The 26,477-nt window shown below is 41.6% G+C and overlaps 2 protein-coding genes and 1 pseudogene across 2 annotated transcripts; 1 reads left to right on the forward strand and 2 right to left on the reverse strand.

The window, feature by feature from the left end:
* Positions 1-390: 390 nt before the first annotated feature.
* Positions 391-10,976, reverse strand: mrc1a (mannose receptor, C type 1a). The gene is given in 33 exon segments (XM_018693640.2): positions 391-960; positions 1,053-1,085; positions 1,164-1,322; positions 1,435-1,551; positions 1,638-1,790; positions 1,886-2,000; positions 2,002-2,052; positions 2,158-2,190; positions 2,192-2,391; positions 2,502-2,607; positions 2,719-2,891; positions 2,999-3,107; positions 3,357-3,496; positions 3,601-3,701; positions 3,791-3,855; positions 3,993-4,156; positions 5,065-5,103; positions 5,185-5,329; positions 5,424-5,505; positions 5,601-5,716; positions 5,803-6,002; positions 6,218-6,366; positions 6,463-6,578; positions 6,675-6,791; positions 6,876-7,033; positions 7,379-7,534; positions 7,537-7,560; positions 7,648-7,788; positions 7,923-8,036; positions 8,116-8,271; positions 8,909-9,082; positions 10,267-10,668; positions 10,787-10,976. Coding segments are annotated over 33 exon segments (4,311 nt in total). The 5' UTR covers positions 10,857-10,976; the 3' UTR covers positions 391-727.
* A 1,687-nt stretch (positions 10,977-12,663) lies between these two features.
* Positions 12,664-17,467, reverse strand: LOC108894995 (transmembrane protein 236-like; annotated as a pseudogene).
* A 1,621-nt stretch (positions 17,468-19,088) lies between these two features.
* hacd1 (3-hydroxyacyl-CoA dehydratase 1) lies at positions 19,089-26,360 on the forward strand. Its single transcript, XM_018693647.2, has 7 exons — positions 19,089-19,282; positions 21,298-21,415; positions 21,651-21,669; positions 21,770-21,858; positions 22,226-22,347; positions 24,533-24,711; positions 24,845-26,360. Exons 1-7 carry the CDS (start codon positions 19,164-19,166, stop codon positions 24,925-24,927), a joined length of 729 nt encoding a protein of 242 aa, XP_018549163.1. The 5' UTR covers positions 19,089-19,163; the 3' UTR covers positions 24,928-26,360.
* The last annotated feature ends 117 nt before the right edge of the window (positions 26,361-26,477 follow it).

Here is a 26,477-nt window from a genome sequence, read left to right on the forward strand (position 1 = left end):
CAGGAGTATTAAATCTGATCAGGAACTCATAAACCATGAGTATTTTATGAATGTCATCAGAAACCCATCTCTGTTTCTATCTGTTCTCATAACATAACTGCTTGAGTCACTTATATTTATGTCACAGTTCATCTCTCCACAGTCCGTGGTTAAACATTGTTGCTCTGTTGTCTCAAGAAAAACAAGCAAAAAGAGGAAAATTCTGTTTTATGTATTTCAAAATCCATATACATTGTAATGTAAATTCTTGAATATTGTGATGATCTCTTTTTATTGGGTATAAAGGCATCTTGACACAGATGTATCACTGAAGATTGATCTGTGGTGTCATATATTGCAGCTTCCTTCCTCCTATTACACAACACAATTAAACTCAGCAGACAGCAGCACTCTCTGTGTGTTATTTTTTCCTTTATTCACTACCAGCTTTATACAGAAAATTCCACAATAACATTTCGCAAATCACATAATCATGTTAATTTTTTCATAGATTGCTCACTTATATTATCTTGTCTGTAATTCACTTAGTGCAGTGCCAGTGCTTGCATGAATTATTGTACAATAATTATGATAATCACTATCTTTGATCCAGTCCCCTGTAAAAATGGGAAGCATATTTTTGGTTGGTTGAGATTCAATTCTCAGTTGTGATCCAAAATAAAGTATGAAACCAAGGTGATAATCTCTGAACAGATCATTTTCATTGTGCCACTGATCTCACGTCTTTCTATGCTTGTTCATTTTGCTCTATGTTGGCCACCAGACCCTTGGTGTCTACAGGGGCTCGGATCGGATTGTTGAAATATAACCTGTTGTCAAACGTGCATTCTCCCAAGACAGGGGTGGGTATCCGTTTACGGAAGAGGAGGAAGGCACCAAGTCCAACTATGGCAATTACAACTAGTACTATAGCCACAGTGATGCCAGCGGATCCATGTGAAGCTTCCTCAACAACGTGGGCTAGGGAGGCAAAACATTTAGAGGTTTTAACAGTGACATAATTCAAGTTTAAAACATCATTTTCAATAGATATCTTAAATCGATTAACTCACCAACAGATGGAGGCTTTTCTGTAGGTGCAATCACTAAAAAAAAGATAAATAAAATAAATGTAAGTTACTGATGGGACAATTAAAAATTACATAACAGCTGATTAAACTTACCTTTGGGTGTTTTGCAGATGTAAGATCTATATCTGCTGCAGCTGTTTGTACTCCACTGTCCACTGTCAGAATTGATGTCCACACATGATTCTGACTTGGGCATCCCCGTTTTCCAGTTGGTATAGTCCACAACACTGTTATCGATCCACATCCACTCACCTGAAACAAGGAAACTTGTAATCTTCCCAACTCACTACTACACACTAATTAAATATAGTATATAATGGATAATACAAGTGTTTAGTGCTAACACGAAAGATACAATGCTCACCCTCATGGGTCTTGTACAGGCCGATCCAGAAGGTTTTGGCACCATCCTGCAGAAGCTCCAGGTTCTGCTGTATGAACAGACCCTCCTGAGGGTCCTGAATACTCACCAGAGATGCACCTGCAGAACACAGCCACAGCAGCATCCTGTTAGATTTCATGTGCGTGCGTATCATCATTTATAAGTGGGAATTCTTCATAACATACCCATTTTCAGGCACTCCACCGAGGCATGGGCCCAGTTGTCCACAACTGAGCTGAGGAAGGAATAGCAATGGCCTCTGAAAGGTATCCAGGTTTTTCGCTTCTTTGGTTCTGGACAGTTGCCAGGAAGCTGCGGAGGCTCAGTGGGAGCTATGACTGAAATAGAGACAGGAGATTTCATCCTCGTCTCAGAAACTGCCAGTTATGTACAGCATATAGTGCAAGAGAACTAACAAGGGGGGTTGTCTGACCTGGTGACCTCTTGCAAAGGGAATAGTAGGTGTTAGTACATGGTGCAGTCTTCCATGTTTTGTCCACATCTATATACACGCAGCCATAGTTGTTTTTAGGCTCATCTGTGCCCCATTTCGGTGAAAGACAGTAGCCAGTTATCGACCCACTTGTAGCGACCGCCAGTCTGTGAAGAAGATATCACCACTTGCATTAATTAAAGTCTATACAGAGCTATAAAGAAGGTCCTTGTCTTGGTTAGAAACCCAATTTGAACTATGGTGTCCTTTACCAGATTGCTGTTGAGGCCAATCCACACAGGCTCGATTGTACTTGGAGATCTGCAAGGCGATGTATGCCTGGGTTATGGGGTTCAGGATACTGGCCAGATCTGCATCATCTGCTTGACACTGCCTCCTCGCCTCATCCCACCTCATCTTCTGTGCCACCAGTTTGTAGGAATCATTACCGAGCTTGTAGAAAGCCTTTGGTAACACAGTGGTGGGTGGGACTACAATCTGAGAGTCTTTGTAAATAGGACACATTTGTTGTTAGTTGCAATAATAAAAAAAACATTCAGCTGACAAACCTTTAACTCACGACCCCGTAACCGGGCCTCGCTGATATTTTACTCACCGATGTTTCTTTTACAGATGAAGCCTTTTTTAGCGTGACAGTCTTCCACTTTCCAGAGTCCTGTCAGTTTAGTGATGCTGCCCACCATAATCACGCAGTCAAACATCTGTCAGACAGAAAAAAACACATTGGTTTAGCTTGTTTTTTAGAGGGGTTTCCACGATTGATTTGAGGTGAAATGTTCAGAAAAAGCTTTGGATACAGAAGTTGAAATAACCTCATCCATAAATGAATAACGTCCATCAGGCACTGATGTTGGGTGCCCTTTGGCCCAGTTCGTGTATGAAATGCCTTTGCCATCTGTCCACACAAAGTGCATCTCCCAGTTGACATCATTCATACCAATCCAAAAATCCTCATTGTATCTCAGCATCTGTGTTGTTAGGAAAGCTAAAAACAAAGAAACAATTACTCTTTAACTCCCCAAACTTGTGGTTTATTTATATAAGACTTCATCACCACACTGTGAAATGTCACACGCTGCTCATGTTACTCACCTTGTTCTCTCTCTGTGACGATGGAAACCAGATTTCCTCCCTGGTTTATGCAGTACGTCCTGGCGTCCTGCCAGTTCTTATTGTCATTCCCCACAACAATTTTGTAGCACTGTACAAACAAGATGACTCTGAGGTGTGCGTTAGGATAACAAGCAAATGGACAGCAGATAACCAGTGCCCTTTCAAGCTCGGACAAAATATGGAAACACATTTTACCACAACAGATTTATGAAGATCTGAGAGATTAAATCACATCCTGAAAGCAGGAGGAAACCTTTGTTTCAAAGATATCTACATTATGCAGAGTGCCAGTATTGTATGAAACTAAACTGTGCTGTATGCAGTTATATGTAATTACCTTTCCTTGGAAAGATAACCACTCTGGTGCACATCCTCCCTTAGGAACAGTGGTGGGGGCCATTGTTGTATTGACAAAATTAGTGCTTCTTTTGCAAATAGAGGGGAGCTCCATACCGCAGTTAATATCATTCCAGTATCCTGTATGTGCAGAGTTTACAGAGAACAATTCATAAATAATAAGTAAGAAATTAGTTATCAGCTTATATTTAGCAAATCAACACAGTATGTACTGTCTGACTCACCCATGTTCTTGTATATGGTCACACAGTTTTCATCATTGTTAGCAAAGTTGGGTTCATTGTGCTCCCATGCAGTGTAACTCACAGGGGTGCCATCCAGCCAGCTACGATTGGAAAATTAAATAAATAAGACAAATGGCAAATAGCCAGTGTTCCTTATGTTGCTGTGCATTAATATTGTAGTTTGATTTACCTAAATGACTTATCCAAATTCACTACCATGCCAATGTAGTACTGTCCTTCACTGCCTTTCGCTATCTGTTGAAACATAATGGTAAGAAAGCGGTTACACTGAGTTTCACTATTTTTACCACAGATTTTTGGGAACACACAACCTGTTGTCATTTTGAACTTCAATCTCAAAGATAAAAAAAAAAAAAAAAAACATTTCTTGCCTGTTTCCAGAGGAACTTCCTCTCACTCTCTGCTGTGATGACGGCAAGTTCACCAAAGTTTTTCTTGCAGTAAGCTCTGGCAGCTTCCATAGGGAGGTTATCATTGTTGATGTAATACTGTGTGTCATTGTATATGAGCCAGCCATCCTCTGTGGTGTTGTATACTGTAAAGGGAACCAAAAAAGTTACAAGGTGTCCCACAGATACAGTGAATGTACAGCCTGCTAGCTGTTCAGCAGGGCTGCACTTAAATGCAGAGGTAACTATGACCCAAATGCTAAGGTCAGCATGCTAACATGCTTAGCAGGTATAACATTCACCATGTTCACCATCTTTGTTTAGTGTGTTAGCATGCTTATAGTTGCAATAACTCAAATAAAAGCTGAAGGGAATGCAACTAGTTTAGCAAGTATTTAGTCATAAATCAAATTGGACAAATTTAAATTTCAACCAGATATTGGTTCTAGATGAATAGTTAAGGCATCAGCAAAACTGTTATACTTCATCCATGCATGTCTGTGCAATCCATCCAACAGCTGTTGAGACATTTCACTCAAAACTACAAATATCAACTTTATGTTAACACCAGAAAAAAGTCAGGGAATGACCAAAGTCGTCTCTGAGGAATCTGAAATGTCTGTACCAAATTTCAGGCCAGTCAACAGTGGACAAAAATTCAACTCAACTCAACTCAACTCAGTTTTATTTATATAGTGCCATATCACAACAACAGTCATCTCAAGGCACTTTTCATATAGAGCAGGTCTAGACCATACTCTTTAAAATAGGTATTTACAGAGAGAGACCCAACAAATCCCACCATGAGCAGCACTAGGCGACAGTGGCAAGGAAAAACTTCCTTTTAAGAGGCAGAAACCTCGAGCAGAACCAGAAAAAATGGTGGAACTAAACAACGGACCAACCACCCAACAGACTGACATTGCTATCTCCAGAGCCATGTCACCATCTGGCTACAAAGAGAACATGGTGAGGCATAAAAGATGTAGCTCAGTAAATCAAGTTCAACAATAAACAGAAATGGAAGCTGCCTTGGAGACAGACTACTGCTTACCTGTTGCTACTACGACAGGCTCAGGTTTGGGAGTCACACCTGAAAATACAAAAACCATGAGGGAAGAGATAATTGGCTCTATGTAAACTGGAGCTCTATGATGAGACCTGTTGGTTTTACCTTTGCGTATTTGGCAGATCCAGTCATTGTAAGCCTCACAGTGGCGATCGTTCCAGTGCCGTCCATAGTAAAACTGGACTTCTGCACAGTGTTCGTTGTCATTGTGGTTGTTTGGTTCCCCAAAGCCCCAGTTCTCAAAGCTGGTCTAGGTCACAGTTGATGGAAATTCACATTATTAGGCCATGATTGAGAATGACAATGAGTAAAGCTTATAGTGGAAACAGTGAAGTGCTACATACAGCAGACCCATCAGACCACACAAAACCTGTGCTGGTACCCAGGGAGCTGAAGCCAATCCAAGTTGCTTCAGAGGCATGAAACCTTTATGACAGCAGAAAACATCAGTTCTGATTACATGAATGGTTGATTTGCATCATATAAAATCTGACATATACAAGCCAGGTAAATTGACATACGGAGCATTGCTTAGGTCCTTCATACTGTGGATGCTCATCAGGTCCCCACCAATGGCCTTACAAAAGTCCTGTGCTTCATGCCAAGTCTTCTTAAGGTCCTTTGTTTTTTGGTAAACCTATTTAATAAGTGAAAAAGAAAAAATGTGTTAGGTTTTACACACTTCAAATAGCCCAAATTTCCCAGTTCAGTTTGTTATCTTACTTTGTAGCAGACGTTTCTTTTGGCAGCAGGGGTCCACCCAGATGCACAGCTCAGGGCCGGGGTGGTGGGTGGAACTGTCGTCATCTGAACACCCTCCGCTGTTTTCTTGCAGATATATTTCTCCTTGTTGCTGCAGCTGACAACATCCCATAATCCGGCAAAAATCCCCGTCGTCATGGCAACACATCCTTGTTTTCTGTCTTTTATTAAACACACACACACACACACACACACACACACACACACACACACACACACACACATACATATAAAGTGGCTTTAAAAATGTAAAGTTATGATTGGTTATGAGTGCTTTGACACATCAAGGGAAGTGTCATGAAGTAAATAAAAGATATACAATAGGAAATAAAATCTTATGACCATGCATCCTGAGGGTATGTTGAGTATGCTGTACCTGGCATTCCCACATTGAAATGAGTGAAGGAGACCTTTCTTTTGGTGGTCCACTGGAAAGTGTTTCTGTCCTCTGTGTTGGACAGTCCAGTCCAGAAATACTTCTCTGGTCTTAAACCCACCAAACTAACCAAGAAAGCATTCTCATATCTGCATGAAAACATACGTAAAGGCAGCAAGGTGAGCCAAAGACCATGACCACCCAGTAAAGGTCAACACATATATGACACAAGTATAAAAATATACCTGTCAGCCACGTCCACCAGGTGAGCACCCGCCTCTGAGCATGCCTGCTTTGCCTTATCAAACGTTTTTGTCTCAGCTCCGATGTTGTAACAGTGTGAACCAAACCTGACTGAGCCCTTCATTTTAAAAACACACACACAGTGAGTATGAATCTGATCTGAAGGCTTTATTGTGTCATCACACTTAAACCAAAAGGAAATGACATCACTCACTAGTTTGCATCCAGGGTTAACTTCCTCTTGGGTGCCTTCAGCTGGTTTAATGGAGGCCTTCTTCTTACAGATATACCCGTACGTCTTCTCACACATGTGATCGGCCCACTTCCCATCCTGTATGACAGATATATAAATCCTATAATAATCCAACAAGATTATCATTTGGCCCATTTGTATTTGGGGAGTGACAGGTGTTACCTTTCCTCTGATGAGGACACAGTCTTCTTGGAGGTTGGTGGCATGAGACGGCTCATCAGTTTGCCACTGGGTGAAGGTAACATGGGAGTGATCAGACCATTCAAATAGCATCTGATTCCTCTGATCGTTGAGACCGATCCAGAGCACATCTGTCGGCACTAAGGGTTTTAAACATACATGTAGATGTTAATGAAGTCATAGAGGATATAATGCGATAGTGAACCACAGAGGTGTTGTCAGGTGACCAGGCTAGCAATTTCCACCTGCTTCCCTTCTTTATGCTAAGCCAAGCTAACCTCCTCTGGCTGTAGTGATATTAATCTGTTCATCCAACTCTAGTCAAGAAGCATTTCCTAAAACATCTAGTTATTCCTCTAAATTTGGATCAGTGAATCTACTATTCATCATTTTAATGTCACACAAATTCAAATTATTATAAAGAGTTTCAATAATTATTACTTTTAACATAGATTGAACAATGAATCAAAATATTGTGCACTTACAATATCCAGATTGAGATATGATGAAGCTCTGCTCCTCTATATTGTGTATGCTGGCCAGATCTCCTCCCTCTTTGTGGCACGCTGCCAAAGCATCCCTCCACATCTTTTTATTCCTCTCCAGGTAGTAACAGTTACCTGCATAAGGAACCCAGTGACTGGACAGAAACTGGGCTGGTCTTTGCCTGTGGAAAGAGACCAAAAGAGCTGAGAATATATCACTCTAATGACTCTAATGATTCTGATCATTTTGAATTATGATATTATTTTACTTGATGGTGGGGGCAGACTGGTAGAGTTCCCTTTGCGACAAATGTAACCAAGTTTTTTGGTGCAAGCGCTGCTCTCCCATTTTGAGGCTTTTGCAGCATTTAGGGTTGCACAGGTAAGCCCAGGCTCTGATGATGGATGACCTGAAAAAAAAATCCATTCATAATTGCATCCAACTGTAAATATGTTTAATTTTATTAAAGAAAACTGCTGTTTTTATCACATCAATTGAAAACATGTACAACAATGTCCTGCCACTGTGTATGTTTTTACTCACCTGGAGCCCAGTTTAAATATCTAAATGGGTTTCCATTGCTCCACTGCCATCCACTTTCAAAATCCAAGCTGTTCAGTCCAATCCACAGAGATGTTCCCAAAATATTTGTCAACCCTGTGTTGACACATGCTATTAATATTCAACAACATAAAATTGCGTGGTGTGAGTAGCTGATACAAGCTTGACTTTGTACCTGAAATATATGACTGCTCATGTAGCTCTACAATGCTGAGGAGGTCAGCTCCCTGCTGCTGGCAGCTCTTTCTGGCCTGATGCCAGGTCAACACTGACTGTACGTTCCTCTGATATTGAACGCCTGTGACTGGGTCAGTGTCCCAACCTGAGGATGCTGGATTATGGTAAACACACATGATACTACAAATTAGAAAACTGAGGGAAATTAAAAAAGTAATACCTGTTGACCTGAATAGATTTTAAGGACAACAAGTTTCTCAAAACTGAAAAAATAGGACATAGATTCACTTTGAAGACTGAGATTCATTCTACATTTTATTGTGTAATGTGTTCTGTTTCTCCCCCCCAAAAAAAACAAACAAAAAAAAACCTATAGTAAAAATGAGCTCGCTTTCTTTCCTGTTCCTTTCCTGCCCCAGTTTTAAAGCAGCGTCAGGGGAAAGTCAGGCTGGTGAGAAGAGGAAAACAAGGACAGTGCTGTGTTGACAACTCATGAGAGGAAGTGGTAGTGTTGTTCTGCTGGGGGGAGGGGGGGGGTTGGTCAGAAACCAGACCTGTCAGCACTGACCTTTACAGTGATACCACTTATAGAAATTACAGAAAAACAAGATGATTCTATGTGGTTTGATAATAAATGGGCATTGTTTGTTTGGATTAACTTCTGACTTCTTTGTAAAAACCATTAGTCATTTCCAAAGACGTCACAAGCTTTCTAGGAATGCTGATTATCAGGAATGTTAAGTGGATTGTAGCCGTCTGTGAGGTTGATAACATTTGTTATTCACACTTACCTTGGGTGGGACAGAAGCCCCACTTCTTGCTTTCACCGTAATCTCTCTCCGTGGCACACCACAGCTGTCCGTCTGATCGACCGTCCTTTGTGCATTCGGCGTACCACTTCTCCCCAAACTTAAAAGGGAACTGACAGGGGCCTCCAAATGCATTGCCCCCTATTGTGAAAATCTCTGAGGAGACAGATCAAGAAAAGTGTGTGGACATGTAAACATTAAACACATTGTTAATTAATTTTAGGCATTCATTTTCTGTTGCTGTAACAGCCTCCACTCTTCTGGGAGGAACCTGGTTGCAAGGATTTGCTCCCATTCAGCCACAAAAGCATTAGTGAAGTGATTTATTGATGTTGGGTGAGACAGCCTGACTTGTGGCTCTAGTTCATTGCAGAGATGTTAGATGGGGTTGAGGTCAGGGCTCTGTGCAGGCCAATCAGGTTCCTCCACACTAAACTGAAAGCAATTTCTTTATGGGCCTCACTTTATGTCTGTGACGGGGGTGTTCTCATGTTGGGAAAGTCTTTCCCAAACTGCTGCTACAAGGATGCAAAGCTGTAGTTTAACTCGAACTATTGGGGCTAGCAAGTCATTAGAAAGACCCCCACACTGGGTAAATATGTAAAATTACCCTCATTTACAGAACAGATTGGTCCAATTGACAGACTACAAATGTTGTAGGATCTTGTTGCTGCCCTAAGGTCAGTGCACTGCATTAGGAGTGAATCCCCTCATAACATAACATCCAGCTGTGCCATTCTGGATGGTGAACTTTCATCGATCTAAAGCACATGACATCTGAGTGTACTTACTGAAGGTTGAAAATCCCTTGAACATCAATTAATTTTTCAACAGGCATATGTGCCCCCAACAAGTGGGCAAGTGAGCTATGCTTTCTAAAGAATCATTTCCTCAGTTTAAACACCACTATGTCTTGACACTTACTGATGTTTTCCTTAAATGCTGCACCTCTCATGACAGTACAACATACATGTATTCACTGGCCATTTATCAGCTAAGGACCACAACCTGCTCTTAGTAAAATGTAGTCAGATTATGTGCTTCTTCATTTACTATCAGAAAATACCTGCTTTTAAGTATCTTCATACTCAAATCAGTGATAAATTTTGACTTCCCTAGGTTAGACAGTGCTATAGTATTTATATATCTCTTGAACAGACCCTTGCTTAAAATTTAATTTGCAGAATTCACAATTTGATACTTGAGAGGAAGAACTGAGCTATATTCTGAATATATAATTACTTTAATATAATGTGTTTTTCTGCACTTGGACACACAAATACCTAACAGAGAAATCATGCACAATATTAAAACACTATTAATGGAGCCTCTTGACCCACCTTGATACCCCTTTGAACAAAGGTCACCCAGAGTGCCAAATATCCTCCAGCGACTCCAGAGCCCTGAGCCTTTGTAGATCATTAGGTTCCTCTCATTGCGGTTGCCCCAGTTTAAGTGCAGGTCCTGGTCTTTTAGGCCAAAGAGAGTCTCATTCTTGCACTGCCAGTGCTGGAGGATGCTGCTCTCATCACATTCGAAGAGGAGCACCTTCACCCAGTCTTTTACCTCGGTGGCCCCCAGACAAAGCTTGAGGGAAAGGCTGAGGAGGCGCGACTCGGAAGCCCAACGAAACTGCTGCTGTTTGGCATGAGGATCACAAGGGGCCACGGTTATTGAGGTGGCACTCTCCACCTTGACACACTTGTTGTGGTTCTCATTGAAGATCAGGAAGGAGCCGCTGTCTGAAGCAGAACAGAACAGCTTCAACAACACATCTCATATGATCATTTCAAGTGAATTTACCAGATGATTAATCTCATAATTGCACTCACAACCAAAAAATATATCATGGGTACGTACCTATATCAGCAGTAATGCAGAGGACTTGCAGGAGACAGAGGATCACAGCTAAATTTGAACAGGGCAACATTATCCTTGATGTGTAGTTTGCACTCAGTGGTGGAAGAGGTGGTGCAAGAGTTTTCCAGTCATGAGAGAAGAGGTCTGGCGTGAGCTAAGGTGTGTGACATAGAACAACAATGGAGACATGGCACTTTCCCCCCTTAATCACACTGATGGATATCCTGTCACATGGGTGGTTAAGGTTGGTCAGACGACAGCAATTTCCACAGAATCTGAGCTTCCACAGATTTTTTAGCAGAGAAGGGCAGGAAGAGGGAAGCGAGCAATCTCATCTCAGCATTAAACAAGAAAATGAAAATTACAGAGGATAGCTTCTAATAAAACTCAAAGTGTCAGGGTAGGACAATAAATCTATTTTTAATAAATCGAGGGCAAAAGTGGAACTGGATGACGAATTTTGGGAATTAATTTATCCAAGCAGGCTTTTTTCTTCAGGTTTAATATATTGCCTTTATCTGAGATTTTTGATCTATTATAAATAGCCCTTCATTCTGTGATAAATCTGTGTCTGGATAATGAACCCAGAGAGCAAATGCCATTCAATGAGACTGACTGAAGAAGTTTCAGGTGTCAGAAGATTTAGGTGAATCACATCTGTTTAGGAATGCACAAGAGTCACAGTGAGTGCCAGAGTAAATGAGGAATAAATGAGGTTTGCGAGCACTTTGCTGATGTGACTTTTTTTGTGGGACAGCAGCCCCCCAAGAGGTCTGCGAGGCTTCGGGTGAGGAGGGCAGTGATGATACAGGTCAGGAGAAAGAGAGGACAGGAGGAAATCCTGCTTCCTATTGGGGGAAATGAGTGGAGATCTCACCACTATGGCCTCAAACTGCAGGGATGCCCAGTAATTCTGCTCAGACAAATACTTGTAAAACACCTCTATGGACAATGATAAATGAAACACACATATGTAGGAGAGTCTATCTGTAAACAATAAACAGGATATTTAATGAATAAGTACCGGCTGCAGCTATGTTTTGTGGTTTATCCTCTGGCCATTGAGAGTGAGAAGATGAGGTTGTGTCCATTTTACTGATGACAGTCTTGTCTGCCATGGTTTCTCTTTTGATGCTACCACTAGGTGCTGCCAAAGTTAGAACATTTTAAAATTCTACACACAGGGTCTGACGCAGTTAAAATTTTCCATTCTTAATTCTTGTTAAAAGGCCTTAAATTAACACATGATGTAAATATTACACAAAGATCAACATGATTCTCAATCACAGTGACTATTGTGGTACAAATTGTGCAGCCTCAGCAGGTGCTTGCCCTCTCCGAATGCTCTGTAGTTTACTTGTTATCTAAAATTAGGTATTTGGAAGTGTACATGAGTACTTTGTGATGGAAAATACATAAAAGAAATTGTTGAACTTAGCATAAAGAAAGGAAACAAGCTGAAAAATGTATGATTTGCCAAGATGAACAATTTTCCAAGAGGAATGTGCAGACATGGGAGGGTGGAACTACCATACATTGGAGAGTGGACTGATGTCTTGAACACATTTAATGCAATCCAGTACAACAGCCCAGCAATGAATAATCACTATAATCACTACTGTGCCATTTTGTCCTACTCTGAAAATAATCATCTCCATGACGCTGCAGGATTACAGGAAGGGAAGGTATAAGAGTGTTTTGCAGAATAATGACAGGAAACTTTTTCCCTTTGGGACTTATTGGGAAGACATGGGATAAATTCCAGTAAAAGGCTTAAATGAGGGTCAAAAACATACAGCTGAACTGTATGCACCTTCAGTTCACGTGGGTACAGTCTGCATGCATGATAAATCACACAGGTGAAACTTAAACATGTTTGAATAACTGTCTTTATTAACCTTACCAAAATATATGTATCAATGATACAAACTCACACTTTGTTTTTCTTTTTGGAATATAACTTAGCAAAGAAAAACCTAATATAAACAACATGGATTTATGCTTTTACATATTCACTGCACTTTATGATAGTAGAAAAAACTCTGCCCAAAAATCTCAAGTGACATTACAGGTACATTCCCAAAGTGCCATGCTTGGTGGGGGTGAGGGGTTTTGAGGGGTAAAAAAAGTACGTTTGAACAAAAAGGTAAATAATACATTACAGAACAGTCATTTGACATATAATGTCCTTTATGGGAAAACATTGCCTAAGAGCTCCCTTTTGGCCTGTGAAAAGTACCATCATGCATTTTATTAAAATATTTCATCTGTGTCACAAACAGAAATTCATACTATGGTATGGTTGCACCAGCTATTCTTTGATTCATTCATTATTAGGTCTGTTTAAAGTCTCTCCTCAGCCCTTTACTACTAGACAGTTAAAAACTGGTGATTGACTGGTGAATTAGGGTTGTATCATTTCATTATGACACAATGTCTGAGCAAGACAATTCAAGCTATAAATACTTGTAGATATAGAGAAATATGCGTGTTTTAGAGAAAAGAGAAGTTTCCAGCGTGTATGAAATTTGGGGAAATGCCAACCTAGCTGACATTATTAGATCAAAGAAGATCCAGTAACAAAGCTGTGTTATTTTTGCAAAATGCACTTTTTTCCAATTTACATCATTATAAAACAGTATTTTATCAAGTGTCATGTCAGAATTGTCGACATATTCCCTATTTCTTCTTATACTCCTCACTCTAAATAGACCTTATATTAGCAAGCTAATGTAAGCTTTGTCAGTTGATTCATTCAGCTGTAACAGCCACACTGGTTATACAATTACTGGGTGTAATAGTTTGTGCGGTGCAACCTATTTTAAGTTTAGGATGTGTAAATCTTTATGATGTAAACATTTACATTATAAGCAGGTCACTAAATCTTTAAAGTTTGTGTGTAACATTCCTCTGAAGTTCTTAACTGCTAGCTAGTTTTAAACTTGTGATTTACTAAATCAGATTGCACTGTTAGAAGAGAGATGTCTTAACTGGAAAATCAACTCTATAAACCAGTTAGCATCAGAAACTGTGATATAATAGAGTTTTAGCAGTGTTGGCTAAGTATGAATTTACAAAGTGCTGGTGCAACCTCCTCCTGAATCAAAGTATCCTACAGTTCCTGAAGTGCCAACCTATTGCTCCGACTATATGTTGCACTGTCTTTGCTTGAAGTGTTGATCTTAAAAGAACATCCTCTCTGTGTTGAAGACCCTCAGCTTGGTCATGAAGTTGAAATAGACAAAGGCCAGGCACACCAACAGGTTCTTCATCAGATAGAGGAGGGGTGTGACGAAGCCAAAGAAGGCAATGAGGCCAACGCGCACAAAGAAAAAGGGCAAGTCCTGCAGAGCTACTCCTAGTGAGGAAAGCAGGGGACTGTGGGGCATGACCACCACACGCAGGCAGGACAGGTAGCTGAAGATATAGATGGGGAACACCCAGCCTGAGTAGTAAACCAGGGGATGTCCTGCCACCCGCACCATCTCCACCGTATCCATCCAGAACATAAAGCTGTCCACAAACACATCTGCTCGGGCATCGCTGGCACACAGGAATCTCAGTGGACCCGTGTAGGCGTACGGAGATAAGTGGTATGTTGTGGTGCTCACTGACCGTGAGCCCTAGTCCAGAGATATTAAATGGTCTCCCAGCATTACCTGGTATCCCAGGGACTGTCCCGTTGGTCTCTGGTCGAGCCCCTGCTCCGTTCTGGTTCCTGTCATTGAGCTGGCTAGGCCCCTGGCTGCATGGGAGTGGGAACACCTTGCCCGGGCACAGCTGGCCCCGACACAGCTGGAGTGATAGGTGTTACTGGTGTTACCTGCTCCACATGTGTGAGGACAGTGGAGGGAATGTCAGCATCTCTCTCCATGTCATTAGCTGGAGAGATAACAGGAATGATTTTCAAGACAATAATCCAGTCTAACAAGATTATACAGAGAAAAGTAAAACCAAACATGGCTCAGAATGATTTTATTTTGACCGTTGTTTGGCTAAAGTTGTGAGGAAACACGCAGTGAGAGATCAGTATTACAGGACACCAGCAAATTTTGTGATCATAACAGTGCCAATATTGATCTGCTATGTAGCTGTAACCACAGCTTCATGAAACAGCTGACATTAAAAACTCTCAAGTGGGTAGGGATTTTCCACTCTACTACAAAAATAGTTACTCATGCCTTTTCTTTAGAAAAAATTTCTGCAGTTTTGTCAACTCAGCACTGTGTTATGAGACGTAAACGGTGTAGACAAATTTCTATTTTTCCACTTTGGGCACTGATCCAAAGAATAAGAAGTCCAATTGTGTCTCTAAATTATTCCGGATAAATAATATAAAGAGCTGTTCACTGCATTTGTTGCCTCCAAGCGCCTTGCAATGTAAAGCCAGGCTGTTATCACTATATATATAGTTGGCAGAGGAAAGTTCAGGATCTATAGCACTCAGTGAGTGATTTGTGTGATGTGTTCAGAGAGCTGCGCTCACCCTGGCCAGTCAGTCTGCAGTGGCGTATCCTCTCCACAACATCAATGCAGATGAGAGAGAAGAGGACTAGTGATACGGGGAGCTCCGTGAACGTATCATGTTTCAAGTTGTTATTTATCTGAACCTGGGCAACCAACCAGAAGATAATGAGTTGAACATAAATTTTGACCAGAACATTTAATGTAATTATCTGGTTTATATAAAACTTTACCTACAAATAACAATAATGGGCCTTTGCACTGTGCATTTACATCAACCTGTCTACACTTCTGACCTCCTCTGGTTCTGGGTTTGTGGACTAAATCACTTACAGCTTTGGTATTTTCCTGATTCAGGACTTCATACCAACAGGACACAGAACAAAGCAGACAAGCTGGTTATCTTAGTCGAATTTATGGCTCTTATGTAGAACATACCAGATAAGCAAGGGCCAAAAGGTCAGGCTGGACTTCAGAAAGGGCCACATAAAACAGCAAAGGATCTCAGCTGCAGCCAGTGAGGAAGTGAAAATGTGCCTCATGGACAGATGATTTGACAGGCGCAGCTCGCACAGGAAGAGGAACCAAGCTGCTTATCAGTAGCTCCTTATCCATATAGCTGGATATTTCTCCCTTGAGAACCAAAAGGTTTCTCACAAATCATCACCTTTATTCCACTCACAGAGGCCTTACCCTGTGATTCTACTCATCTACAAATATTTATCTCATTTTGGTCCCAAATGTAAAGTGGTAGAAGTTCCAAGCAACTTCTTCCAAGCAACACAATCATCAATGCTAACTACAAAGGATCTAAATAATTACATGAAATGTTGTGGTCCATTATAGGTTGACTCTTGTAGCAGATAAAGCAAGATAAGAATCAAAATTCATGATCAGAATATAGATAACTTAATGAAAAAAACAAATGACAAACAATGAGCAACATGTACCTCAGAGCTGGCGATGAGAAAGGCAAAGCAGGGTAATGTTGACAGGATCACATATACGAGGGCCACAGGCCTCCTGATACAAAGACAAAGGAAAGGGAAAGACAAAAAGAAAATAAGGAAGGAAGACAAAGGCAGTTGCAGGACTTGCTAAATCATGACATTCACCAGCCAAGTGCAGTCCAATCCAGCTACAGGCCTGTCCAGACTCAAACCAGCTGGTCAGGTCTCAGCCAGTGCTGCACTGGGATCCCAGCTGCTGACTATACACAGCTACAAACAGTGCTGGACCTCCATTTCTGGACCCCCAGACCAGGGCAGGAGAAACTCACCACTTCTTTCTCCCGATGAGAAACTTCTTCTTCATGAAGACCATGTACTTCAGGGGTACCCAGGCCAGCAGGGCAGCGGAGGTGACATAGGCAATGGAGGAGGCCACGATCAACCAGTAGGCCGTGCTGCCGTCGCCAGGAGGCTGCGCTGAGGTCTTCACCTTAGCCACGATGACAGCGAACCTCTGCATGACGATGAAGAGCGGCACGCACAGGCCTGCAAACTGCAGCACCTCGCACAGGGCGAACTTCAGCGTCCTCCCCGAGCCCATGCTGTAGCAGTTCAAAAAAAGAAAAAGAAGGGAGGGAGACGGGGGCTGTTGTCGCAGTGAGGCGACCCCTGTCCCTCTGAGGGCTGGTCAGGCCTCGGACCAGTGCATTGTCTATCTCCACTAGCATTTTCCACACACCACAGCCCTGGCTCTCTGCTCACCCAACTGCTTACACTGCACTAGGCATTGTGTGCCTTGGTGTGACGGTGATGTGACTGGCCCTTTACTCTCTTTATATACAAAATACAAACAAAGGTTGTCGAACTCTGCACCCTGAAGGATACGTATGTACCACATGCATCTTGAAAATGACACTTGAGTCAGTATTTTTGGAGCTGATCTCTCATCTCTACATTATTCTAAGCATAAAACATGTGTGGGTTTGCATGTATTAAACCTTATAATTAAACAAATATGTTTCCAAAACTGGAAAACAAAAGTGGACTTGATGACAGCCACATAAAAAGCAACATCCAAAGGCCTGGGGCTGTAACCCCAAGACACAGGCCACAAGCAAAGCTGAAGGCCCATGTGGCTCATCTCATATTTATACATCGCCATCTAGTGGCAAAATTTGATAACTGTGCATCGTCGAAAACATGGTGATGTAACAAATCAGAAATCTCAGAAATATATATGTGGTTTAATATCACAGCTTTACTTCTACTAATTCAACATATAATTCTACTCTAATTCAGACTGATAAAGACGTACCAAGTCATAATAATGATGGTGACAGGGGCTGTTTCTGCTCAAAAAGCCAATTAAAAAAGGTACAAAAAGGCAAAAACACAAGCTTAAATGAGGGATCAAACAGTTTTATCAGTGCTCTCTTCAGTTCAAACATCATTCAGCCACAGTTTCCTACTATGACTCTCTGTGTTCACACACATTTGAGCTGATGATGATGTGAAAATGCTGCCGACTTGTTTTGTCCAGAGCTCACAGCCTGAAACAGTGGGACATTGTGCTGCTGCTGAGCTAAGGCACCTGAACACTTGATCAAGTAACTGGATCAGGATTAGGTGGTCTGGACTATATTTGGTGCTGTCTTTAGTTTACACACATTTCTACGTGGTGCCATTAGAAGAGCTAATTTTAGATTCTGCAATGATGCAGTTTCTCAGGCAGTGACTCCACGAGAGCAGAACTCAGACCAGCATGGATTGATACCTGTGTATATACATGTGTCTAACCCTGGTACTGGGACTGCAGCCACTCTATTGGAGTTGTAGTCCTACAGACCAGTGTACCCAGGTCACGAGAGGTTTTATGCCAAAAGAAAAGAAAAAACACATGATGATGGAATTGCTGGTTGAGGTAGAGAGCTTAACACTCGAAGCTTCTACTTACCCAGGTTTATTATGAAGTTACCGCACTGTAAAGGCCCCTCTGCTCAGTTCACTTTGCTGTTGCTGTGCTTGTTGTCACCAGGGTCGAATTAGTAGCATGGGACACACCTGGGCCCGGTGTGTCTCATCCATATAAGCCAGAGCAGCTCCCAACACTACTGACCTCACACATATCTCCCACCTACTCTTTTGTGTTTGCTTTTTTTTTTTTTTAGTCTCTATAAATAAATTACTTTGTCACCTAATGTATCTGAGTGTCTCCCACTTTTGTTGGAGTCTAAGAGCCGAGCTGTACCAGCACCAAAACAAGGTGCAGACTCAAAAGGCTTCAGGCTTCCTTCCACTACAGTCAGATAGAGGGCAGAATTGACCTACATAAGACGAAAAGTCATCTGCATATATAGGTAATAGATACACCAAATAATATCAAGGTGCCTTTGTGGTTGTTTCCCATGTCAGGTATGAGCAGGTTAAGATAGTGAGAATTCAAGTTATCACTCTGCTTTAACAAACTTAATAGAAGTGTGGATTATTTTAGTGAATGAATGTGAACGACCAAAAATAATTAAAAACAAAAGAATTTGTTGTTTCTACACTTGACCCTCAGACTGTTTTATTCTTTATAGTTCTGTATATTGTGTAAATATAATTGGAAGGCGATTGGTCTCCTATCAGATGGTAATTTGATACCATTTTGAAATTTTGGGCTCCTGTGGAATGGTCCACTTCCTGTATGTTTGGGGCCCCTGAGTGGTATCCTTTCACGGGGTTCACAATTTCTCGCTACATCCCCCGAATATTTCTTATTAAGCTTTAAAATTATCAGTCACAGACTTTATATTACCAGCCCCTGGCCCACCGGCAGGCCACGCACTTGTTGCAGCACTAGTCCCGCGAGAGAGAGTGTATCCGTGGGCGGATAGATGGATGGATGACCCTGCTGCTCCCCTCCCAAACCAGCCCCCAGCTGTCAGCTCCCTTCCTGACTTCCCCACCCTGCCCCCGGTACCATGGCGTCCAGCGAGGAGGACGGCACGGTTGAGGAGAAGGAAAACAACAACAAGAAGAGAACGAAAAGCGCCCTCGCTACCGCATGGCTCACTTTCTACAACATCGCCATGACCGCCGGGTACGTGCGTTATTCCGCGCGCTGTCGCCTATTAATAAGAAAAGCCTATAAGTTAGCCGCTCCCTAAAAAACTGTAAGCGTGTGTTGCTGTTTATAGGACTGTGTGTCTCTGTGTCAAGTCGAAAGTGCCTGTTCAGCTCGCTGGATTTAGCCGCGCACCGTCACACTGGAGTTGGAAAAACCTAGAGTGAACAGTTTGATAGTAAAATAAAAGTTAAGAAATGGAAGCGGTTTTTATCTGAGTGGTAGAAAATGAATGAATGGCGTTTGGTTAAAGTGACAGGCTGGCGCTGCAGCCGTGTCCAAATAGGGCTGACTGCACGGTGTCAGCGTCAAGGCCCACAGCGCTTCCGACAGTTGCAGTGATAAGTATAGCCGGAGTGCGCTGACACTGGAGCTCAGACTGGGGCAGTGAAATGCTCAATGGGCAGATTTTTCAATAACAACATAACATTTGTGGATCGGAAAAGAGAGCGCGACACTACCGGTCGATTTTCGTATCGTGTTTACAGATAAACAGGCAAAGCAAACAGATGAGAATCGATACTTGTCGACTCGTATCTCCTCTGTTATGAAAATATAACAGAGCTGTCAGGGCAGCAAGTGGCTCTCACCGGATCAATAATGACTACACAGCGTCAGCAGGGGTTTCGTTCATTTACAGCTTAATTATAGTGCAACTATATACAACATTTAACTCATTAGGACACTAATGTGTCTTGTAGGACTGCAACTAATCTGACGATTATTATCTCGATTCATATATTTATCATTTGGTTGAAAAATGTCCATCCCTGTTTCTCATAGTCCAAGGTGATGTCTTTAAATGTCTTGTTTTGTCAGTTAAAAACTAAAAGATATTTGGTTTAACCCATTATTATTTTAAACAAATAACATGATACAGAATAATATACAGTATATAAGAGAAGACAGACTTTTTTTTTTTACAACTTTTAGATTATTTTTTGGATTTATATTCATCATTGATACTCATCAGATCAATCAGTGGTGAATATAACCATCAGTTGCAGCCCTATAACCAGTCCACTCATTAACCTACTAAGCTGTTAACACCAGTGACCCTGTTTGCAGCTCTGTGAGATCATCTTTCATGGTTATAGTCCGTTATCAAGGAATCTCCTCCTGTGCTGTTTTAGTTTGACTGTGTTTTGTATGTTGCACAGCTCAGATTGATGATGTGCACAAGTTGTTTGAAGTTTGTTTAACGATATTGTCAATATTTTAGGAACCATACATCCATAAAACCTCAGGGGCAGCAGACAGAATCCCAGTGTTTGGTTAAAAATGATTTTAATTTCAACTACTCATGTGGAGTCTTGGTGATGTTGTGACTGGATGTAACATAACTCTCTTTGTGGTGACGGTTCTCTCAGCCGTGACGCTCGATGAAAGTACTGAAAATTAAATGTTCGTTCTGGGTTTTATCGCCACCTCAAGTCTTATTTTAAGATATGTCAGCAGAGTCAGGCCATTCATCATGTCTTGTCAAGTTAGTCGTCAGTTGTTTAATGGTCATCAGTAAATCTTCAGTTTTAACTGTAACTTGGACTTCAGACACTGCACACAATATCTGGCTGCTCCTGTGGTTTGGTGTCCCGAGCCAAAAACTGGTGATTTAGTGCAGGAGATCTGAAGAAACCTCTTCTTTGGCAAGAAGAATAAAACACCTTATCACCATTATATTCTACACTGGAATTCATTAATAATCTTAAGGTTTATTTTCAATTTTTACTGAACATATCCAGCAAAAATAGAGCCAGAGTCCAGGTGGTTTCTGTATCAGTGAAGGCACAGAGATATAATCCAGTCTTATAGACCTGAATAAGATGACATGAGTTGCATTTCAACTCCCATTAAAGCAGCTTTCCAGCCTCTGTTGCATCAGTGATGATATACTCTGTCAGTCCCACACAGCCTGATATCTTTTCTTGAGGAATTAACTCTTCACATTAAGCAGTACTTTTATGTAATATAACCTTTTTTTCGTCCTGCAGGTGGCTGGTTTTGGCCATGGCAATGATGCGCTTCTACATCCAAAAAGGCACACACAAGGGTCTGTACAGAAGTATAGCAAGGACACTCAAGTTTTTCCAGACCTTTGCGCTAGTTGAGGTAAGACTTTTTGCTGTCACTTGCATGGCTGCTACACAGTAATGAGAGAGGGCTGACAGTGATTTAACGAGGCGCTGCTGATGTAGCTGTCAGAATAAAAAGGCTGGCAGATCATAATCAACACTCATTCAACTACAGATGAGATAAAGACTGATAATTGTAGAAACGTTTGTGAGGAAAGGAAAGAGATAATGAAATAACTACTTGAACTAATTTTATGTACCTCATCTTGCAGGTGGGACATTGTGCCATCGGTATGTGATGATTTTAGCCAATTTATTTTCAATTTCAAACAACCTTTCAGCACCTTAGCAACTGTAAATTGATGTGTTTTTTTCTCTTGCTCTACTGTAGGAATCGTGAGGACTTCTGTGATTGTAACCGGGGTTCAAGTGTGTTCACGGATTTTCATGGTTTGGTTCATCACCAACAGCATCAGACAGGTGACTTATCAGGATAAACACCAACTCTGTGACAGAGAGTTGTCCTTTCGCTGCATAAGCAAATGACAAATAACATAATTTTTGAGTTATTTGGTTTGAAAATGTACTAAAATGACAATTTCAGTCACAAGTTTTACTTCAGTATAATCAGGTAAATTTTTATTGGGTTTCCTGGGACAACATGTAGTCAAATGAGACTTGTTTACTGTGTGCTACATCATGATTTTGCTTATTTTTGTTCATGTCTTTGCTCCCACACGTGTACATGCTACACACACAGGTAATAAGCAACCTGTAAGAGCAGCATTTGTCAGATTTGACTCATGTAAACATTTTACTTTTGCCATTTTCCTGACTTGAAATGAAGATCCAGAATGAAGAAAGCGTAATCCTGTTCCTGGTTGTGTGGACGGTGACAGAGATTACCAGATATTCCTACTACACATTCAACCTGCTCCACCATCTGCCGTACTTCATCAAATGGGCCAGGTGGAGATGCCATTATGCCCTGTGGCTGGGATGAGCTTCAGTTGTCATTACTGTGTCTGAGCATGATCTGGCGATTTCACCTCTGGCATGATTCCCTCCCGCCAGGCCTAGACCGGCTTTACATCGGGAAGTAGTACAGCTGTGTGTGTGTGTGTGTGTGTGTGTGTGTGTGTGTATTAAGTATCGTCCCCCCAGCTCACACAGAGAGAGAGGAAGCATGTGTGTTTATTGATTAGCACCTCGTTAGCTATTCTCTGTCAATGATGGGTGAACTAACATTGTGCTCTGATAATGCAGAACAGACATTACAGGAGGCAGGCTTACATTTAATTATATTAGGGGTTATTAGTAGTTTTTTAATTCTAGATTGAATTATTAATTTATAATGTGCATTTCCCTAACTTTCCCCAACAAATCATGGAAAGAAACAATTACAAATAATTCATTTAGCAAAATGAAAAAAGTATCGTTTTGAATCCAAAGCCTTAACTGTGAGCACAGAAACCATAAAATCAAATCATTTCTCATTTTTAATCAGTGAAATGTGGCGATGGTCAACATGTCTCTCGGCTGCAGAGTGACATAATGCCTGCTCACTACTGTATGAAGAGTACTTGTGACGTGGCAGTCTGGCCTTGCGTGTCTCTCTGCTACAGTAGCTCAGCTGAAATTGGAGTCGGAGGAACGTCAGCTGTACACATTGATAGCTGTCCAACACACAGGCTTGGCATCTTACAGCCCAGAGAGGGCTATCTCACTTCATAATAGCTTAATATTACATCAATTCATTTACTAGGTGAGGCACCACTATCTCTGCACTACCACTGTCAGAGGCCTGTCATCAGCATATTCGTTTTTCTTCCCCTTCAGTGTATCATGTGATCATCGGGAAGCAATTTAGTTAGTTCCAAATGACTTTTTTTGTTTTGGTTCCTGGTTCTCATGCACAGACTGCCACTCTCCTCCCTGCCCCCCCCACGTCTTTCTTTAAGCACGGAGGAGATGCCAGGCCCCCGAAGAGAGAGGGGCTCATGTTCAGCTGCTCCTCTTTTTAAGACCCATCTGTTTTGGTCATGGAATGTTCGCCCAACATTTCTCTCACATCCGCTGAGACGCTCCCCCGAGCCTTTGCTGTGGTCTTGACTAAATACAGGATCCCTATAGCCCTGAGTCATGGCACATATCGTGCTAGAGAGACTACGAGCTGTCACAGAGGGACGCGGGGTATCTCACACTATCAATGCAGTGATAGTACTTTGCAGTAGAAAGACAAGAGCCTTTCTCTTGAACATTAATCGCCCTTTTTCTGAATTTTGTGGGACCATATTTAGACGTGGCAGCACTAAAGGAGTTAACCAAGCTGCGTCTGTGTGCCAAGTAATCAAGACATATCCATTGTCACTGTAGTAATCAACCATTTAGTGTGGTGATTCAGTCGCTGACAGTTGTCAGATGCCCAAATTGCAGCCACAACCTGATCCTGCAGCTTTGCCCACTACAACATCGTGCCAAACCAAATCCTTTTTCGCTGGGGAACCCCAGCTCTCTATCCAAGCTTTAGTCTCTGCCCATCATCAGCACTGGAGATCCTTCCTGACCAGCTGGTTCACTCCAGTAGGTCACAACATACTGTATGGCCCCTCATCTGTGAAATGACCTTTCCCTTTCCAGACCATACAGATTTAACCTCAAAACTCCTCTAGAGTCTTGCCTTCCTTTTCTCTTCTGTTCCTGCCAAGTCCTGTCATTCTCTCACATGAATCATCCTCCTCTACTTGCTCCTTACTAGAAATCACATAGCTGTACCATAGGCTGCAGTTGACTTTCTGATAATGGGAAGCTTTAACATTGAATACAGGAAATAAGCAGACAGATGTCAGAATCAAATGGACTAAAAGATCTGTATATTCCATGTGGTTCTTTTTTTCCCTTGTACAATCAAAGACAGTTATTCAGTGGACAGGTGATATTTATGTGACATATTAGGACACGGTGCTGGTGGCCTTGGAATTTGTGCCCTACTGTGTGCACTACTGCATCTTAGAGTAGTACTGTTTGTTTTCTGTGTTTGGTTGACCATGCATGTGCGTGTTTTTTAAATCCTTTGACTATAACTGCAGCTGTGTGTGACTGTGTATATCACACTGCTGGATTTTAGGGATGTCCTTCCTCTTGTCCTTCCCAGATACAACCTCTTCATTGTCTTGTACCCCCTGGGAGTCATTGGCGAACTGATGACCATTTATGCTGCTCTGCCGTTCGTGCGTCGATCTGGAATGTACTCCATGAGGCTTCCTAACAAGTATAACGTGTCGTTCGACTACTACTACTGCCTCATCATCGTCATGCTGTCCTACATCCCACGTAAGGAGCATTTTCAGTCCTATGCTTAAGGAATGTGGAGCAGAATCTGGGAGAGAAACTGACTCCCCTTAGAGGATTCACCAAAGTTGTATTTATAATGTGATTCGCCCTGTTTGTTTCTCTTTTCCTCCAGTGTTTCCTCAGCTCTACTTCCACATGCTGCGGCAGAGGAGAAGGGTGCTTCACGGAGAGGTCATAGTGGAGAAGGACGACTAGACAAGCGCCACCTCATGCCTTTGTTTGAGCCAGCCTGCCCTCCACATCACCCTCACCTCCAGCCCCCCCCCCCCTCCACTTCATCTCCATCTTCACCTCCATCTTTAGCACCATCGGCCGTTACATTCTTCATTGCACAGGAACCGGAAAGGGCCGCGCAGACAACAACCTGCCTGACGAGAGCGACAACCAGCAACAGCGAGGAAGAAATGACAAAACCAAGGGGAGTTCAATAACTGATCCTAAGTATTTCAGTACAGGATTAATTCCTATCTGAATGGTAATATTGGAAACATGTTCACAGTCCCAGTGTTGCTGGAGCTTGAGACAGAAGCCTGGCGTTGTGTATCATCACAGAGTGATCCTGAGTCCTTTAACCTCCCACCTTACTGCATCTTGTTGCACTGAAGCATCGCAGCCGGAAACATGCATTGATCATGAAACATATGAGCCACTACACTGTACCCTGAAGGAGAAAGAGGCAAATAAGAGGCTGCCAGGGAAATGTGAAATGAAACATGGGAAGAAGATTGTAAGTAGTGTCTCTTGAGTTGTCCCAATGTCATCCCCCAACCTACACAATTGGCAGTTTTATTATTTTTTTTTAGGTGTATTCCACCACAGGTTTTCTACACACATAGTGTGGCTGTACACGAGAAGGTTTCAGAAGAGAAAATATTTATAGTTCTATCGTACCTCAACAATAAATCTCCATTTAGACAATATGCTGCTTCTTTTGTGTATGTTTGTTTTACCTTATGTGTAAATGATGCAATGTGAAATAAGCAGGTAATAGTAAGCATATTTCTTAAAGATAATTTATTCACATACTGTATCACTTAGAGCAAGCACAGCTCAAACTTAACATTTTGTCTGCTTGGCTCAGCTCCTGCATTTGTTTATGTTGCTTGAATGTTTACTATGTCACATTAATTTTACAGGAGTGCATCTTAAACTAATTTGAGTTTTCAAAAAGCAGTAGTCTTTTCTGTAAACCACTGTGGGCGAGGCTACGATTCAAATTTATACGAGCACTCACAGTCTTTAGTTGCTATTTTGCTTGTTTTTTAAACAAAGAATCTGATGTCCATGTTGATAGAGAGGTAGTTAGATTCCCTCCTACTAAAGGTGCTATTGTCAGATCATTTCAAATCTTCTGTGCAGCTCAAGGAGTGACTGTGATTGGAGTTGACCTAAAGCAGGAAAACAGGATGTGGAATGATTGAGAGGACATGTTAAGTCAATGAACTGCATAGCCCATGGTTATAGAAGAAAATCAACCGTTTTTGCTTATACTCTGGGTTAAAGAGGAGAAAAGCAATAAAAGTCAATGTAAAGAGAAAAAAATCACTGGAAAAGTTATTTTTCAAGAAAAACAATAGAAATGTGAAAAAACCTTTTTGTGCAAAATCAATAAACTAAATTCTACAACACTGTGGAGAGTTTTGTGATGACCTTCACACTGAGTTATGCAGAAATTAAATCTGATTTGAGATCTATTTACCTGAGTTTGTGTGGAAATGTATAAATAAGCCAACAAACACAAATGT

Source organism: Lates calcarifer, linkage group LG24 (assembly GCF_001640805.2).
Source record: "Lates calcarifer isolate ASB-BC8 linkage group LG24, TLL_Latcal_v3, whole genome shotgun sequence".
Taxonomy (NCBI): Eukaryota; Metazoa; Chordata; class Actinopteri; family Centropomidae; genus Lates; species Lates calcarifer.

Bases quoted from the DNA above. Each gene is read 5' to 3' on its own strand.
- hacd1 (XM_018693647.2), top strand. From the start codon at position 19,164: ATGGCGTCCAGCGAGGAGGACGGCACGGTTGAGGAGAAGGAAAACAAC. The intron at 22,348-24,532 runs GTGGAGATGCCA...TGTCCTTCCCAG, and splicing joins TACTTCATCAAATGGGCCAG to ATACAACCTCTTCATTGTCT. The intron at 24,712-24,844 runs GTAAGGAGCATT...CTTTTCCTCCAG, and splicing joins CATGCTGTCCTACATCCCAC to TGTTTCCTCAGCTCTACTTC.